Source organism: Colobus angolensis, unplaced genomic scaffold, assembly GCF_000951035.1.
Source record: "Colobus angolensis palliatus isolate OR3802 unplaced genomic scaffold, Cang.pa_1.0 Scaffold27, whole genome shotgun sequence".
In the NCBI taxonomy this organism is placed as follows: domain Eukaryota; kingdom Metazoa; phylum Chordata; class Mammalia; order Primates; family Cercopithecidae; genus Colobus; species Colobus angolensis.
The window spans coordinates 16,963,458-16,982,845 of NW_012115932.1; the positions used below are offsets into that span (position 1 = coordinate 16,963,458).

The 19,388-nt window shown below is 49.9% G+C and overlaps 1 protein-coding gene across 2 annotated transcripts in view; it reads left to right on the forward strand.

The window, feature by feature from the left end:
• ERGIC1 (endoplasmic reticulum-golgi intermediate compartment (ERGIC) 1) overlaps positions 1–13,048 on the forward strand; it is a 43,669-nt gene extending 30,621 nt beyond the window's left edge. For both annotated transcript variants that reach the window (XM_011947801.1, XM_011947800.1), the window contains one exon: positions 11,053–13,048. In XM_011947801.1, coding sequence (XP_011803191.1) covers positions 11,053–11,160 — 108 coding nt within the window. In that variant the 3' untranslated portion in view covers positions 11,161–13,048. The remainder of the gene's footprint in view (positions 1–11,052) is intronic.
• Positions 13,049–19,388: the final 6,340 nt, after the last annotated feature.

The following is a 19,388-nucleotide window of genomic DNA, read 5'->3' on the forward strand; positions in this document are numbered from 1 at the left end:
GTAGTGGAGATGTGTGTCTGACCCTGCAGGCAAATGAGAGGGCGCCATCCCCTTTGTTTGGGAAGCTCCAAGAAGGGAATCCTGTGATGGGCATTGAGCTGAGGAGAAAGGGCCCCAGGAAAGGGAATACTATGCGCAGAGGTGCCCAGTGTAACGTGTCCTATGCAGTCCGTGCCACCCCCTTTGGCAGGTGACAGACTCCCCAGTGAGCCACTGACCTTCTGAGAGCAGGAGGCTCCGAGAAGCCACAGGGAAGATGCTTCCTTCGTCAGAGACCCAATGCCTCCATGACTCCTTCTTCTCTTCCTGTCCTTGACCACCAGCCTGTCCTCCATCTCTGCCCCACCCACCTCTGCTCAAGCATGGGCTGACAAAGCCCCGGGCTTGTGGGCCACACTGCTGCAGGGAACCTCCTGACATCATTAGCCTGGTGGTTCTTCTGAAGGCCCCGTGCCACCACCTTGGTTGCCATGGTAACCGTGGGGTCAGCTCTGAAGGAGCCAGCCGGCCGGCTGTGCCTGGCAGATGGCGTCATTGTGGAGCTTCAAAGGCCCTTGTCACAGGGCAGCAGATGTGGGGATGACGCCAGCACTCAGACACACACATACACACACGGCACAAAGATCCCTGGGAGCCCTCGGAGGGTGGGGTGGGGCTGGGATGGAAGTGGAGGCACCTGCTGTGGCTTCTCTTTCTCTCTTTTTAAAATCAAACACTTGCGTGCAAAGCCTCTAAATGGCAAATGGGGGCCTCTGCAAATAGCTCCTTAGAGGGGCTGGAGACGAAGAGGGGCTTAGGTCAGGATGTCGTCATGTCGCGGCTGCGGGGCTGGGAGGCAGCTGTGGGTGGGCTGGAGGGAGGGAGGGTAGAGGCAGGTGGGGCCTCCCAGATGCATTGCCGAGTGTTAAGTACCTGGCTGCTTCCGGGTTGCCCCCCCCCAGGGTCTCACTGTCCCAAAAGGGCATGTTTATCCCCAGCCTAAACAGTTTTTCCTCCTGGAAGTCTCTAGCCAGGCTTCCTGGAGCTCCTCTCTCTCGGCACATGGGGCACCTTGCTCAGAGCGATGTTCTGTGCTCTATCAGAACATTCCAGTGCTAAGGGAGTAAACAGATCATGTTTGATGACATGCAAGTAATCCCCTCCAAAGTGCTCCCCTCCCACACAACACATTTGTCCCCTGCCACTTGTTGAAGCTCCCTTTTTGAGATTGAGATTGCCTTCAAGTGGGTTGTGGTGACAGACTGGATGGCTTCAGAGGTGTCAGATCTCTTTCCTTGCGTGGTTGATTTTATTTTGGAGGAACAGCCAGAAGTCACAAAGCGCCAGTTGGGCCAGTATGGCCGGGATGGTTTTTGCCCACCAAGAAGTACCGGATGGCGATGACACCCTCCCGTTACGTGCTACTCAAAACCTATCATTCTTGAAGATTTGTGCAGCTCACTTAACTCGAGTGGTGCTCAGGGCCCTTGGCCAGGGCTTAACTTGGGTATGAGGGAGAGTTGCTACAGGGAGCCCCACCCACAGACGATCCTCTCTGCTGCCCTCCTTCATGCTTTCTAACCAGGGGACTAATCCCCCAGACTTTAGATTGCCCTGCCTGGTTGCCAGGGCTGATGATGACCTCCGGGTCTGACTTACCTGTGTCCCCAGCATCCAGTGAAGGGCCTGGCCTGGACACAGGTGCTCAGAAACGTGTAAGGGGCAGCTGCCTAAAAAAGTGATCATATTTTCAGCTGGGTGCAGTGGCTCACACCTGTAATTCCAGCACTTTGGGAGGCCAAGGTGGGCAGATCGCCTGAGGCTAGGAGTTCAAGACCAGCCGGGCCAACATGGCAAAACCTCGTCTCTACTAAAAATACAAACAATTAGCCAGGTGTGGTGGTGCATGCCTGTAGTCCCAGCTACTGTGGAGGCTGAGGCAGGAGAATCACTTATACCCGGGAGGTGGAGGCTGCAGTGAGCCAAGATCATGCCACTGCACTCCAGCCTTGTCTCAAAAAAGAAAAAAAAAAAAAAGATCATATTTTCCCTAGCCAGACAGGATGAGGGGAAAAAGTGATCATATAGCTACCCCTATTAAGCACCTACTATGTGCCAGGTAATTACATAGTTACCTCCTTTAGCCCTCCCAGCAACCCCTCAAGGTAGATGATTTTGTTCCTGTTTTATAAATGATTAAATGAGGCTCAGAGAGGTGAAAAAACTCATCCAAGAACACACAGCCAGCAAATGGCAAGACTCGAACATGACCCCAGTGCCTGCCTCTGCAACATCCCCTACCCCCAGCACTGTCTCGGGAGCCTCTGTCTTCCAAAACAAGGGCTGTCAGGGGTGTTGCAGCAACAAAGCCCCCAGAAGTCATAGAACTCCTGGTAAGACAGACACCAGGATCATTTGATACAGTGACTTTCATCCTGGGAATCAGGAAGAAATATTAGAGCAGGAAACAAAGTTTTATTTTATTGTGAATATGCATGGTGAAATTACAGCTTCACATATACAAACCGTTAAAAAAGCCATCGTCCATCTGAGGCAGATTGGCTGATAGTTTGCAAGTTTTCCTGCCCATATCTGATACCTTTTGTTCATCTGTTTAGGCTTCTGCAAACATTTGCCAGAAACTAAGGCAGCAAGGGCTGGGGCAGGAAAGAGGGCAGTGGGCATTAAGAAGAATTGACAAGGCTGGGCGCGGTGGCTCACGCCTGTAATCCCAGCACTTTGGAAGGCCAAGGCAGGTGGATCATGAGGTCGGGAGTTCAAGACCAACCTAACTAACATGGTGAAACCCCATCTCTACTAAAAATACAAAAATTAGCCAGGCATGGTGGTATGCACCTGTAATCCCAGCTACCTGGGAGGCTGAGGCAGGAGAATCGCTTGAACCAGGGAGACAGAGGTTGCAGTGAGCCGAGATTGTGCCACTGCACTCCAGCGTGGGTGACAGAGCAAGACTCCATCTCAAAAAATAAAAGAAGAAGAATTGACAAGAGACAAACTTCAAACTGAGAAGGTTCTACCCACTGAGATGATGTGAGTTAGAAAAATGACCGTCTTGGCCCTGGAGTGGCAGGACAGCCTTCAGAGCTCCCATATGCAGCCTCGGTTCTCTCCTCTCTGCCCCCACTACCCTGCTCAGAGTTCCCTCGGTGTCTCCCTTCCTTGGACCATGAGCTCCGACAAAGCCAGGTTTAGTCATCGCTGATCTCTAGATCCAGTGCATCAATGTGGGAATAAATAGGTGTCAAACAGTGAGCAAATAGAAGGAGAGTTGTACGCCTTGGTACACCCCCCACCAAGACGATTTCTGTTCTCCAAGGGACAGAACAGAACCCATATTAGGAGCTTGGTGATTCAGGTCTGGAAATGTGCGAAACACTTCAGTTCAGATCCTTCCGTGGTATTCTGAGCTGAACTAGATCTTCAAGAAGGTTGTGTTCCAGAGACAGATTGCTCCAAACTGGGTCTGCACACAGACAGGGGCCTCCTGGCGCACGCGCTCCCAGAGCAGGTTCGGAGGCGGAAGAGGAACATGAGACCGAGTGGGCTCCATTTTGCACGCCAGGCTGGTTTTTATAGATGCACAGCTTCTTACTTCACAGCCCTTGCTGACGGGGATCCCTTACGTCAGGAAATTTGGTACGTAAACCTTAACAGAATTGAGAAGACAGATTCCCTGCATGGGAGCTATCTGTACGTGAAGAGAGGGGCTAGGAAGAGTCTTCCGGTTGGGAATGAGGCAAGGTGGGCTAAGAGAAAAAGCAGGCCCTTGGCAGCCTCCCAAACCTGGCTTCTAGTGATCCTTGCTTACTCGGTAGCCCTGTGACCGTGGACAAGTCATCTCCTCTCTGACCTTCTGTGTCCTTGTCTGTGAAATGAGGGTCACCTAGCAGTGGCAAGGATTGAATGAGAAAAGAGGAGAAGGTGTCATCTCAGACCCAGCACATAATAGATGCTCAACCAAAGTGAGTTCTTTCGAGGTGGGGTGGGTGGGTATTTTGCAGCCCATAGGAATTGTGAAAATGTCAGGGGGAGGCCTCTGTTCTCCCGAGGCCCCCGGAGCTTTGGAAGGCCTGATACCACACCCTCTCCTCCCCCATTCCCAGCCTTTCCAGGGCCCAGTCAACCACTTCCCTTCCACGACTACACCCCTAACTTCTGCCTCCTCCAGGGCTTTGGTGTTCTCATCCCCGGCTCCAGCCTGTCTGCCGCTGCTGGAGCCTGATGAGACTCCAATTCATTATTTATTTCCTCATGCCGCGCCGCCTCCACACGATTTTAAAGCAGTGCTGACTGAACAAGGAAAGTGACTGAACAGTTCCTGGGCACTTAGGGTGCAGCAGGCAGCTGGACAGTGTCATCCCAGTCCCTGCAGTGGGCCCCGTTCTACAGACGGGGGAAGCTGAGGCTCAGAGAGGTAAACTGGCTTTCCTGGCCAGGGCCCCAGAGCTGGGATTGGACCCCAGGAGTGTCTACTCCAAAGCCCACAATCTCACCTCCCACGGCGGTGTGTGTGGTGCCTCTCCATTGCACGCTGTGGGAGAGTAATGGGGAGGGGATACTAATGCACTGGGAAGGCGTTTGTGCTGGTGGAAAAACAGGCATTTAGCTCCCCCTCCCGTGTGCCTAACACATCCTTCCCCTAAGGAATTAAGAACCATAATGAAAATGTAAGGGAAACACACACGCACCTCTTTTAAAGGTAGACAGGCTGACTTCATTCTTGTCACAGTGGGAGGCCAAGAAGCTGACGGGGCCCCTGGGAGGAAGTTGCTGGTGGGCACAGAGGGGCATTATCGGGTGACGTCTGATGAATGCTGCTTCCTGCACTGCCCTCTGACTCAGTGGGGCCCAGGTATTGAACTGTCCTTGTTTCTGTTTCTGGAGCTGTGGCTGCTGCCCAGAGCAGTGGTGCGTGCACTGGCTGAGGTGGCCCTTCCTGGCTCAGCGGCCCTGCTTCCTCATCCCCCACGGGGAAGACCCCGCCCCAGGTTGTCCCCAAGCGTTGAGGCCGGGCTGGGAGATACAAGAGCATGGCAGCGGCAAGGGACTAAGCCACTCTCAGTCAATGCCACCACAGTCCTAAGGGGTGAGGATTAGTCTTCCCTTTTTTTTTTTTTTTTTTTGAGACGGAGTTTCACTCTTATTGCCCAGGCTGGAGTGCAGTGGCGCCTTCTCGACTCACTGCAACCTCCACCTCCCGAGTTCAAGCCTCCTGAGTAGCTAGGATTACAGGCACCTGCTACCATGCTCGGCTGATTTTTGTACTTTTAGTAGAGACAGGGTTTCACCATGTTGACCAGGCTGGTCTCGAACTCCCAACCTCAGGTGATCCACCCGCCTCGGCCTCCCAAAGTGCTGGGGTTACAGGCACGAACCACCATGGCCGGCCAGTCTTCCCATTTTTAAAAGCCACAAAACAGGCACCGGGAGCTAGGGTGGCACAAGAGCACATGGATGGGAGGGGTCCAAGCCAGTTCTGCCAGCCTCCAAAGCCCAGACCCTCCATGGCATCACTTTCCAGGTGCAGGGTCTCCAGGCGCAGCAACTTAGTGGAGAGGGGCACCTCCTGCCTGCCCCATCCGGGGTCTCCCCCTCCAGGCCCACCTTTTCATCAGCACTGCCTTCCCCACACCCCCGACTGACTCCCCTGAGCAAGCCACCTTTGCCCCTGCCTTGGCTGTGGAACTCTGTGCCTTTCCTGAGCAGGTCATTCATTCCCTCACTCTGGAACCCACCCATCCGCTCCTCATTCTTTCACTCACTCCTTTACTTATTCAACAAACGCGTCTTGTGCACCGCCCATGTGGTCAGTTATGTCTGCTATCTTCTCTCCCTTGGGCATTCAGGAAAATGAGAGTTTTCCAGATAGACTTGAGATGGTGAGATTTAGGGAGCTCCCTCACTGGCCAGAGGGTGGAACCCACTTCTGGCCTAAGGTGCTTTGCCCCACAGGGATGTTCTTCATCACACACACATCTTGGCACTCACCTGAGGATACCCTGTCTGGGCCTCAGCTACCCGATCTGTTGAATGGGTTGCTGGGTAACTTCAGAGGGCCCTTAGAGTGTGTGGGCCCCCGGCAGCCACAGAGAGTCTGCCCGTGGTGCCTGGGACACTCTTGCTGTCCTGTTCTTTTATGACTCATCCTGCCCTCTGCTAAAAGTGCCAGAGAGAGAACGGAAGTTGAGACCCAAAGGTATGCTCTGGGGAATAAGTAATATTTTACTGATTTTTCTGGTTGAGTGGGTCTCAGGTTTAGAAAATTCCAGATCTTAACCACAAGGTTAGAGCCTTCCAGTGAACTGAAAGATAAGATCAGGTTTCGTTTACTGAACATCTAAGTGCTAGGTGCTCCAGATGTGTTTTCAGCAGAGCAGCAGGGCTTTTCCCGCTTTATGTTTGTTTTTATTTATGTATTTATTTATTTTGGCAACAGGCTTGCTCTGTCACCTCGGCTGGAGTGCAGTGGCTGAATCTCAACTCACTGCAACCTCTACTTCCCAGGTTCAAGCAGTTCTCATGCATCAGCCTTCCGAGTAGCTGGGATTACAGGCGCCTGCCACCATGCCCAGCTAATTTTTGTGTTTTTAGTAGAAACAGGTTTCACCATGTGACCAGGCTGCTCGCAATCTCCTGAGTTCACATGATCCTCCTACCTTGGCCTTCCAAAGTGCTGGGATTGCAGGCATGAGCCACTGCACCCGACTGGCTTTCCTGTTTTATAGGTGAAGAAACTGAGGCCCATAAAGGCTCTCCCACGGCTAGAATTAGCAAGTGATGCCATGATGCAGCCTCCAAAGGCTGGGTGCTCTCTGTTGCCATGGCAGGAAAGCCGGGTGGACTCCCCAGCCCTCACCTCGTGCCACCCTCACCATGTCCAACAGGGAGGTACACACCTCCCAGCCCCAGCTTTGCCCTGGGCTCCCCTGGAGAGGCCTCGTTTCTCTGTGTGAACAACAACAGGCTGTGGGAACTAAGTGTCAGGACTGCAATTTGCTTTGTTTTCATTTTAATTCATTAGTGTTCCTCCCAGGCCCCGTCCCCACAGCCCAGGGACATGCCAATCACCGTCTTCCCTCCTGCCAGTGGCACCCCTGCCCTCCCCTCTGTGAGTTCCTGAGATCCCGCCAGCATCTCCTCCAGCTTCAGAATATCTGCTGTTGGATCCCATTGTTCCCACATCATCCCCAGGAATCCTCAATGGCAAAGCCTGTCATCTTGCTGCCGCCCGTGTAGGGCCTGAATTCCAAGGCAGACACACCACCTGGCAGAGCCTCGTGGCTGCATCTCCCCATGTTCCAGTAGGCATGGTGACCTTCTAAGACAAGGAGAGCCATGACCAGCCACTTCCCTGAGCGAGTTCAGGTGTGGAAACGCCCTGGCGCTGGACATTTCTGAATCTTTCCATATGTCAGAATCCAGGAAGTGCCACTCCTGGGAGTGCCAGAACCCCCTCCTGTGACTACATCACCTCATGCCAGTCACCTCCTACTGACTGCCACTGTGTTGGGGAGGCCTGAGGGATGAGAGATAAAATAATGAAAGCAGGGCCGTGGCAATGTGGGCCTGGCCGCTAGAGTTCTCTCAGCATTTTTTGTTTGTTTGTTTTAAGTCACGGAACCAGGCATGGTGGCTGGCACCTGTAATCCCAGCACTTTGGGAGGCCGAGGCGGGCAGATCAGTTGAAGTCAGGGATTCGAGACTATCCTGGCCAACATGGTGAAACCCCATCTCTACTAAAAATGCAAAAATTAGCTGGGCATGGTGATGGGCACCTATAATCCCAGCTACTTGGGAGGCTGAGGCAGGAGTATCTCTTGAACTCAGGAGCAGAGGTTGCAGTGAGCCAAGATCACCTCCAATCTGGGCGACAAGAGTGAGACTCCATCTCAAAAAGAAAAAAGACATGATCTTGCTCTGTCACCTAGGCTGGAGTGCAGTGGTGCAGTCATAGCTCACTGCAGGCTTGACCTGGGCTCAAATGATCCTCAGGCCTCAGCCTCCAGAGTAGCTGGGACCACAGCCACCACACCTGGCCAATATTTTTTTATTTTTTGTAGAGATGGGGATCTCACTGTTTTGCACAGGCTGGGCTCAAGCTCCTGGACTCAAGCCATCCTTCCATCTCCCAAAGTGCTGAGATTACAGGCATGAGCCACTGTGCCGGCTGAGTTCTCTCAGCTTTGAGGGAAGCCCCCCGGAATGTGTCAGGATTTCCCCTCCCCTCACCTCCTCAAGTGAACAGTGACCAGCCCCTTCAATAGATGCGGGGTGATGGGGGCACACTGACCAGTATCAGTAGATACTCAGAGGGAGTCTGCCTCAGGGTTCCCCCTTAGTTCAGGCTTGCAGTCACTCACCCTGTGACTGAGCCAGTTGCATAGCAGTTTCCATGCCCCAGGGCCTCAGTTTCCCCTCAGGCGATGTGCTTTCCTGTGCACCTCAATGTACACATTGTCTCCCTCTGGTCTGGGCCAGCCCCATGAAAGGAGAGTTGAGACTGGGTGCCAGGTGTCTGTGAGTCATAAGCATTCGGGTTCCAAATAGTGTGTAGATGAATACAGATGTGTTTTATGTGTGTGTGTGTGTGTGTGTGTGTGTGTGGTTATTTTTTATTTTTTGCTTCATTGCTCGTAAGTCACATTTTCCTATCTTCTGATCCAAGCTCTAAAAGCGTTTTGTGGTATAAAATCTCCCATCATCTGATCCACTCTACCGAAATAAACCAGCTCCCCTGCCGTCATCTTCCCTGAAAAGTACCCCTGCGTCATGCTCTAAGGCCGGCAGGGAGGGGCCTTGCCCACTTAAAACACTTCACCATAATCCCCCCAGCGCCCCCCGGTCCTCTCCACTCCCTAGGGGGCCGCTCCAGTTTCCTGGGCTGTTATTACTGGAGGACCAGCTGCTTCCTGCCACCCATCCACACAGACCTGGTCTGTCCGTCCTGGGCCTCACAGTCCTCTGCTTAGCTCATCTCATGGAAATATCATTTTAAAAAATAAACACTGGTTTGATTCGCACTTCCCTCTCGCCTTTGCTGTGTCTCCTGGCCTCCCACCACTGGTCACCAGTTCATCTATTAAGGTGTTCTTGGTTCCCAGAGTTCCCCAGAGGTTGCAGGTCAGTGGCTGGCCGTCCACCTGTGGTGCCTCTGGGGCCGCTAATGGCCTCTGGGGCCACACAACTGTTTATTTCTCCTGTGGTCATTTAAATGCCCCTTAAATGTGGCATAGGGGGAAAAGCAAGTCACACATGGACTGTGTGACCTCGGACAAGTTATTTCCCTCTCTGTACCCCATGGGTACTCAGTGAAGAGCCATCTCCCTCATGGGCTGTAGGACTTCTGCTCCTCTGAGACCTATGGCTGCTGCTAGGATAGGAGGTGTTGGTTCTTATGAATGACATAAAGTAGATGCTCAAGAGGAAAATATGTTTAAAGTTTTCTTGCAAGGCCTGGAGCAGTGGTTCATGCCTGTAATCTCAGCACTTGGGGGGCTGAGATAGGTGGATCACTTGAGCCCAGGAGTTGGAGACCAGCCTGGGCAACATAGCGAGACTTCACCTCTACAAATTAAAAATTTTAAAAATTAGCCAGGCATGGTGGCACCACCTGTAATCCTGGCTACCCCGGAGGCTGAGGCAGGAGAATCACTTGAGCCTGGGAGTTGGGGTCTGTGGTGAGCTGTGATCACATACTACACTGCAGCCTGGGTGACAGAGTGAGATCCTGTCCCTACAAATCAATTAAGTTTCCTTGCAAACCTTCTATGAACTTCATTTGTCTTCCATCATCCATGCTTTGATTCTGTAAAGTCATCAGAAAGCAATTTGTAGGCCATAACATTTTGAGTAAAACATAACGTTAGTTCGATTAGTCCCAAATGGTGTCCTGACCACTGCAAAGCTTTGTGATTCAATTAGGTGGGTGTTTTGCGCCTGAGAAGCAACAGGGTGTCACATTAAGAGCACAGACTCCAAAGTTTTGAACCCCTATTCAGCCACTTGCTGTGGCATTGGACGAGGGATTCAGGGGCTCTGTGCCTCAGTTTCCCTGGCTGTGAAATAGGTCTAAGAATAGTACCTACCGCCTAGGGTTGAGCTGGGGATTCACTGGGAAGGTAAGTATTGTGTATTTTCTGGGGGTTAGTATATTATGATGTGGCAGACAGTTATGAAGTACAGATGTGACAGGTAACATTCATTATCTCCCTGCTACCACCCTTCTCAACCAGCGGCAGTTTTGACCTCTGGGGACATTTGGCAATGTTTGGAGACATTGTGGTTGTCACAGCATGGGGGAGGGAGGATGACCGGCATCTCCTGAGTAGAGGCCAGGGATGCTAAAATCCTTCACTGCAAAGGACAGTTCCTGTGGCAAAAAATTCTCTGGCCCCAAATGTCAATGGTGCCATTAGAAACCTTGCCCTAATAGAAGCTTTCTGGTAGCACCAAAGGCCTCTCTCTCCTTTGTAGCACTTGCCTACGTTATAATTTTGCATTTATTCATATGATAATTTGCTTACTACCCATCAAATCCCAGGACTCCACTTCTTGGCTGTGTGACCTTGGGCCCCTGGGACTGCCTTTCAGAACCTCCATTTCCTTCATCTGCAAATGGGATTGTAAATATGTGATAAATCTAGAGTTGAGGTTAAGACCACAGGCTCCAGGGTTAAGACGTACCTGTGTTCAAGTTGCATCTGCTACTTACGTGGTGAACTTAGGCAAGTTACCTAATAAACCTCAGTTTCCTCCCCTGTGAAATGGGTCTAATAATTGCCTTCCTCATTCAGAGGGTGAATATGGGAATTAAAGGAGCTCATAATGGTGATAATTATTTTATTATTATTAAATCCACCATCTAATAACTGGTTTCCTTTGAGCCCTAAGTATGCTCCAGACTCTTGGTGACTATGTAGTGGGCATTATGGGCTTAATGGGGCAATGTCTGCCTTGCAGAGCCCATCATCTCATGGTGTGGGAGGGGTCTGGCCTGGTGCATCCTCCAGCACTGACCTCTGACACTCCCACCCTACTCCTGCCCTCTTGCAGATCTGTGCCATCATTGGCGGGACCTTCACCGTCGCCGGCATTCTGGACTCATGCATCTTCACAGCCTCCGAGGCCTGGAAGAAGATCCAACTGGGCAAGATGCATTGACGCCGAACCCAGCGTCACAGCCGAGGACCCTGGGCATCGCCAGCCTTGCCTCCAACGCCCTGTCTCCTTTGGCCCTCAATCTGGCCTCAAATCTGGCTGTGTCCCAAAGTGTGTGTGGGCGGTGGGGGGAAAGGAGAGGATGGCTCCATGTTTCGCAGCTACCTCTTTTCCCCGTGTTTTATTTTAGACAAATTACACTGCCTGAAGTTGCAGTTCCCCTTTCCCTGGGGAGCCCCAAGAGTAGAGTCAGGCAAGGGGTGGCGAGTCCAGGGATCTTGGGGACCCCTCCTAGGAGAGCTGCAGTCTTTTCCCTCTTAGGGGAATATCCCAGAATGCATATAGATCAGCTCTCAGCCAGGCTTCGACAATCTCGCGGCCCCTGCTGTGTGGTCACACTGATGATTTGGTTTCTCCCCTGGGCAGCCAACCCGCCCCAGAGGCACCAGACTTGGGCTGTCAGCTTTGGGACCATGCTGCTCAAAGGTACTCCTTTATACACCCGGCACCTTCCATGAAAGATGGTACTTCCCAAGCAAACCCCTACAATTTGTCACTATAGATGGAACCCTGACTTCTGCCCCATCCCTTCCTGCCCAACCTAGAGCCCAGGCCTCAAGCCTTTACCCCGACCCTGTCTTGTTCTTCCAAGATGCAGATGCCCAGTTGCTCAGCAGCAGCGGTAGAGACTTGAATCTGCCCACCAGTCACAAGGCGGGTCACAGATTCCTCTTCCTCTCTTCTCCTTGTTCCTCTGAACCCCCCACCAATGTGCCTCAGCCTGTGTGCTGTGTGGCAACAGCATTTCTTGGTGAAGGGGCTGGTTCCCACTGCCAAGACCTCCCACCGCTCTGCTGGGATCTGCAGTGGTAGGGAGTGGGGGTTGTGTGAAGGGGAAGTCATCTTTTCAGATCCAGATAGACATGGTTTGTGCACTTATGTCCAGATGGGAAGCATCCTTCCTGCGACCCTAAAATCATCATGCAGCCTCTGTCAGACGGACGCCATCAGTCCCAAGGCCTTAGGTGGAGGAACAAAGGAGGCCAGCCCTGTCCTGTCCGTGGACCTCTACCTTCTGGACTCCTTGTGGGTGCAGAGCACTTGGGTCTCTCTACAACCCAGTCTTGGCCCACTTGCCCCTGTGCTCCCCCATCAGCTGGTCACATGCCAACACGTTCCCAGCCCCTGGGGCAGCTCCAGGGTGCCCCACCTGCTCCTGAGGTGGGTCCCTAGCCTGCTGCTCCTCTTCATCCTTTCCCTTTTGTCCTCAAAGGGAGGGGTAATGATCCAGGCATTAATTTCACCCAGGGAATTTTAGCTATGCCCTCATATCCCAGGGAGAGAGCCACACGCCTGTTTTCCATTTATAGCAAGATTGTTTGCATACTTTTGTAATGAAGGGGAGTGTCCAGTGGAAGGATTTTTAAAATTATCTTATGGATAGCTCAAGTCTCTGCCATTTGTAATTTTTGGCTCTAAGCTCCAATTGGAGAAGCTTCTCCTTGTGCATATGAGTTGACTGATGTTGTGAGTGTAAATGCATTTGGCTATTTCTGGTATCTGTGGCCACTTGGATGGATTTCTTTTTTTACATTCTGTTCCTCAGTTACAGAAAGGAGTCCCTTTGGTGTGTGAATATGTGTGCCTGTAGAGGGTGGGGCAGGGTGGGGTGGGGATGGAAATGTGTGGCATGCACATGAGTTGAAATTCTACTTTTATGCATTTTTTTGAAAAAAAAAAAAAACTCGGAGGACATAGGGGATGTCAGTTTCCTATGGAAGAGACACCTCTGACCTGTTATTCTTATAATCAAAATCTCAAGGGAAAAAAATGTTTTAGTTCTTTCCCCACTCATTGGGTTCAACTAGATTAAAAGGCTGATTTTCAGAAATATGATGGTGTGATTCTTTCTACCTTGATTGGGGCTGGGTAACCCAGAGGCTGGAATCACAGCCAGAATGGAATTCACTTCTAGAGGAGAGAAGATAAAAGAGTTGAAAAGGAGATCTGTGAGGATGATCAGAAAGTCAAACACCCTCTGTCCGGGCACGGTGGCTCACGCCTGTAATCCCAACACTTTGGGATGTCGAGGCGGGTGGATCATCTGAGGTCAAGCGTTCAAAACCAGCCTGGCCAACATGGTGAAACCCCATTTCTACTAAAAATACAAAAATTAGCTGGGCGTGGTGGCAGGCACCTGTAATCCCAGCTACTGGGGAGGCTGAAGCAAGGAGAATCATTTGAACCTGGGAGGCGGAGGTTGCAGTGAGTTGAGATCGCACCATTGCACTCCAGCCTGGGGAACAGAGCGAGACTCCATCTCAAAAAAAAAAAAAAAGAAAGAAAGAAAAGAAGAAAGAAAGTCAAGCCCCTTAGATGAAGCCCTCCCTTTATTGAGCCCTCCAGAATGTTCTTGGGTCTACCACCTTCTAGCTGTGCAGCCTCAGTCCAGGTCCTTAACCTCTCAGTGCCTCAGATTTGTTGGGTGAAAACGAGGATAGTAATAAAACTACCACATAGGGCTATTTCAGAAATAGAATCTCTAGTATGTGCACAGAAATATCAGAATGAGATTGTCTATGTAGAAGAGTGTTTATTGCTGGTACACAGTAAGTTTTCAAAAATAGTGATTGTACCATTACGAGCATTCCCAAAAAGGATATAGTCTTCTTGAGAACAAGACTAACATTCTTCTTTAGAGCTCTGAGCTAAGGGCTCCATAAATGAAAGGGATTCATAAATTCTTGATTTCAAAGGACCTGGCACTCCTTCTTCAACCCTAAGCTCAGCAGTGAGAGATCATCATCAGCTATGAGCAATGGACTTCCATGGATCTTTCCCATCTTGCTGCCCAGTCCTACAAGACTTTCATCAGAACAGCACTAACGTGGATAAACACACCAGAGATGAATGTGAGAGGGAATCAGTCTGTGAGAAACTCTTCACTAACTCTCCCCATGCTCTCGCTCTTACATACTGATACTTGAGTTATGTGTGTTCCCAAACCTGTTCATACCAGTTGTGCTTTTATACTGGTAGGATGTGATTTGGGGAACTATTAGTTAAAGCAATGAACTGTGAGAAATGAAACTAGTGAAACTAAGTTGAATGCTTTAGAGAGACTTGATTAAGGTGAGTTGTTACCCCTCCTCCCTCAAAATGTCACTGAATTAGAAGTGAACAAGACTACTGTAAAAGATTTGGGAGACCGGGCGTGGTGGTGCACGCCTATAATCCCAGGACTTTGAGAGGCTGAGGTGAGAGGACTGCTTGAGCCCAGGAGTTTGAGAGACCAGCCTGGGCAACATGATGAAACCCCGTCTCTAAAAAAATACAAAAAGTAGTGGGCGTGGTGGCACACGCCTGTAGTCCCAGCTACCCGGGAGGCTGCGGCGGGGGAACCAGGGGGAGTGGTGGAGGCTGCAGTGAACCAAGATCTAACCATTGCACTCCAGCCTGGGTGACAGAGTGAGACTCTGTCTCAAAAAAGAAAGAGAGGGAGGGAGGGAGGGAGGGAGAGGGAAGGGGGCTGTGGAGAGGGAGAGAAACAGAGAAAGGAACAACTGAAGCTTTCTGGTTGGTTTATGTAGGGAAAGTGAAGGTGCCACCACGCCCACTACTTCTTGTATTTTTTTAGATACAGGTTTCTCAGTGGTGAAGCCTTAGCCCAGGGTCACTGTCGAATGTGTTTTACGTTGGCATACAACATTTAAGGGATGGATGCCATTTTTTTTATTTCTCCTTTCAACGAACTTTTCCAATTGTCTAACCAGATGTGGATTACAGGGGTTTCACATAAAAGGATTTCTAAATCAGGATTACAGAGCAAAACCCTACAGGGGGGTGTGATAGGTTGGAAGCTGTCGTGGTCCAGGCAGAAATGGCTTCCGTGGGAAGGTGTTGCAGAAGAGGTGTCTCTGGAGACGTGCTTCATGAGGAGAGAAGCTGAAGTGTTGCAGCCAACACTGGCTGGGGTGGGTGAAACCTGGGAAGAGGGGGTGAAACCTGGGAAGACATGGGGTGTGGCACTAGGGTTCATAAATAGTAGCTGTGGTTAGTCTTTTTTGTTTGTTTGTTTTTTGAGATGGAGTCTTGCTCTTGTCACCCAGGCTGGAGTGCAATGGCGCGATACCGGCTCACAGCAACATCCGCCTCCCAGATTCAAGCAGTTCTCCTGTCTCAGCCTCCTGAATAGCTAGGATTACAAGCGCCCGCCACCACGCCCAGCTAATTTTTGTATTTTTAGGAGAAACGAGGTTTCGCCATATTGGTCAGGCTGGTTTCGAACTCCTGACCTCAGGTGATCTGCCCACCTCAGCCTCCCAAGGTGCTGGGATTACAGGCGTGAGCCATGTCACCCAGCCTGTGGTTAGTTTTTGTTACTATATGTTACAAATAATTTTTAAATTCTTGCCAGAAACAATGTGGCAGGCCACTGGAGGTCTGAATCCCTTCTTAAGAAACTGGTTTTTTTTTTTTTTTTTTGAGACGGTGTCTTGCTCTGTCACCCAGGCTGGAGTGCGGTGGTGCGATCTCGGCTCACTGCAAGCTCTGCCTCCCGGATTCACGCCATTCTCCTGCCTCAGCCTCCCAAGTAGCTGGGACTACAGACGCCCGCCACCACATCCAGCTAAATTGTTTTTGTATTTTTAGTAGAAACAGAGTTTCACCGTGTTAGCCAGGATGGTCTCGATCTCCTGACCTCGTGACCCGCCCGTCTCAGCCTCCCAAAGTGCTGGGATTACAGGCATGAGCCACCACGCCCGGCAGAAACTGGTCATTTATTCCAGAAGGTTCATTAGCTGCTGCCGCAGTTAGATGCAGTAGTCCAGGAACGTGAGTGGGGATGTATGTGGACAAGAACACTCACTGGAGACCCTTTTTTCTTGCCCCAGCAGTTGTTTCCTGTCAGTTATGGAGTGATGAGGTCATTCACTTCATTCTGGCCAGTCATTGATACGATTTGGCATTCTCTGCATGCCAGGCAAGAGTGACTGCTCTTCAGGCCAGATCTTCCTTCGAGATGGATGTTATCTCCTTTTTAGGAAGGAGGAAACAGAGAGACCTGGTAACTTGGCGTGGCCACACAGTGAGTCACGCAGTCAGTAAAGATGGAATTCATACCCAGGTCTGCCTGACTCTGGGATTATGAAGAATTACATGGTTCCACCTCAGTCCCAAGGTCATCTTTGCTGTGCCAAAAGGGAAAACTGGAAATAGGGGTGGTCAGAACAGGAGGTGCTTTTTTTTGGTTTTGTTTTTCCTTTAAAACAACCTGCAGAAAAAATCTAAATTAAATATTCGCAGGGATAGCGTTCTTCACAATTTTTTAAATCTTCAAAATGTAATTTTAATTACACAAATAACACAGGCTTATAAACCCACTGGAGGAAAATCATTAAATGCTAAAAAAAGTAAAAGGGGAAGAACGAAAGTCACCCATAATCCCACTAATCAGAGATGATCTTTTTTTATTATTATTATACTTTAAGTTCTAGGGTACATGTGCACAACGTGTAGGTTTCTTACGTATGTATCCATGTGCCATGTCGGTGTGCTGCACCCATTAACTCGTCATTTACATTAGGTGTATCTCCTAATGCTATCCCTCCCCCCGCCCCCGTCCCCACAATAGGCCCCGGTGTGTGATGTTCCCTTCCTGTGTCCAAGTGATCTCATTGTTCATTTCCCACCTATGAGTGAGAACATGCGGTGTTTGGTTTCAGAGATGATCATTTAATGATGACATTTTAGTGATGCCTTTTGATAAGCAAAATGGGATCATACTGTTCATATTACTGTGTAGCTTAGCCCTCTCTTAACAGACATCCTTCTAGGTTAACAAATATGGATCACATTATTATCTTTATGGGCTGCAAGATAAATAATAACAATATTGAGCATCTAATGGTAGATTATGTCCATCCTTTATTCCCATCTCACTCAGAGCCTCAGTTTTCTCACCTGTAAAAGGGACGATTCATACCGTTAACAGACTGAAATGAGGTAATGCTTGTAAACCTGTTAGCACAATGCCTGACAGTAAATGCTCAGCCCATTAAGAAGAGCTATTATTATTCATCTAATAAATAAATAAATAAATTCCGACATTTATTAAGTTCTTCCTCTGTACCAGGTATTATGCTAAGGGTTCATTTAATCCTGACACCAGGCTGGATTACAGGTGGCACTTTGGGAGGCTGAGGCAGGTGGATTGCTTGAGGTCATGAGTTCAAGACCAGCCTAACCAACATGGTGAAACCCTGTCTCTACTAAAAATACAAAAATTAGCCGGGTGTGGTGGTATGTGCCTGTAGTCCCAGCTACTCAGGAGGCTGAGGCAGGAGAATCACTTGAACCTGGGAGGTGGAGGTTGCAGTGAGCAGAGATTGCACCACTGCACTGCAGCCTGGGCGACAGAGTGAGACTCTATCTCAAAAAAAAAAAAAAAAAGGCCGGGCACGGTGGCTCACACCTGTAATTCCAGCACTTTGGGAAGCCAAGGTGGGCAGATCACAAGGTAGGGAGATTGAGACTATCCTGGCTAACACGGTGAAACCCCATCTCTACTAAAAAATTAGCTGGGCATGGTGGTGGGCACCTGTAGTCCCAGCTACTGGGGAGGCTGAGGCAGGAGAATGGCGTGAACCCAGGAGGCAGAGTTTGCAGTGAGCCGAGATCGCACTACTGCACTCCAGCCTGGATGACAGAGTTAGACTCCATCTCAAAAAAAAAAAAAAAAAAAAAAAATCCTGACACCAAACCAATGAGGTAAGTACTTCATTATTCCCATTTTCTCAGATGGGAATAAAGTGAGTGACCAAAAGGCTGAATATCTTCTCCAAAGCCAAAGAGCCAGGAAATGGCAGAGATCCAATGGCCCAGGCGATTTGGGTGCCAGTGCTCAAGCACCTCCCCATGCAGCCACTGCCTCCGAGAAATAAAAGTACTCACCAGACACTTCCTCTGTGCTAGGTGCTTGAGTTCCTGTGCATGTTTCCAGGGGTGGGCGTGAGACAAGACAGCCAGTCCCACTACATCATGTAGTTAGAATGAGAGCCTCCAGCTCTTGTCATCCAGGATGTCATTGTGCCTGTTTTAATTTTACTGAACCACACAGCATGTTAAAAACAAAACAAAACAAAACAAAAATTCTTCCCTGCCCTGCTTGATCATGGATACTCCTTGATGATCTTGGGTTCACAAGATCTGTCTTCACATGGCTTTCCTTTACCAGTGAGGCTCTGAACTTCTTGGAAGCACTCCTTCCCAGATCTCTTTAATCAAGCCTTGTACCTGGTCCATGTGGGTACCAAATAAATTGATGAGCAAATGAATGAATGTATGAGTAAATAAGTAGCTGAATGACAATAAATGGATATGTAATAGAGAAGTGAGTGAATAAACAGAACCAGTGAGTAAGTGAAGGAATGAATGAATGAACTTGGGGCAGGGCATGGGTTTGACTTACACCTAAGGACTGTTCTGAGGAGAACCTCTGACCTTTTCTGTGTGTGCACCGTCAGGCCAGCGTCTGCTCCTGGGTTGCCGATGGGAAATGACTTCCTTTCTTAGGACTGCCAAATGAAGAGGCAGTCTGATTCTACAACCAGTCTGATTCTACAACCAGTCTGATTCTACAACCCCACTCTTCCAAACAGGGCTAAACAACTAGGGGGGAGTTTTGCAGAGCCAGGTGTTTGATTCACAACAATCCTCAAGCATTAGCGCACCTCAAAATCTTGGGGGGTAGGGATGAGGGCAGAATGCTTGCTTTAAATTCAGATGTGTCCCATCCTACCACTGTCTGGTTTTGTGGGACGGTGGTGGAGGCTGAAAATCTGTAATTTGAACAGGCTTCTCAGTGATTCTGAAGAAGCCGCTCTACAGATGGCATTTGGAGCCTCATGATGTTTAAAACACGGGACAGGCGGGGCACAGTGACTAAAGCCTGTAATCTTATCACTTTGGGAGGCTGAGGCAGGAGGATCACTTGAACCCAGGAGTCCAAGACCAGCCTGGGCAACATAGTGAAACTCCATCTCTGCAAAAAATAAAAATAAAAAAATTAGCCAAGCTGGGCACAGTGGCTCACACCTGTAATCCCTGCACTTTGGGAGGCTGAGGCGGGCGGATCACAAGGTCAGGAGATCGAGACCATCCTGCTCAACACAGTGAAACTCCATCTCTGCAAAAAATAAAAATAAAAAAATTAGCCAAGTTGGGCACAG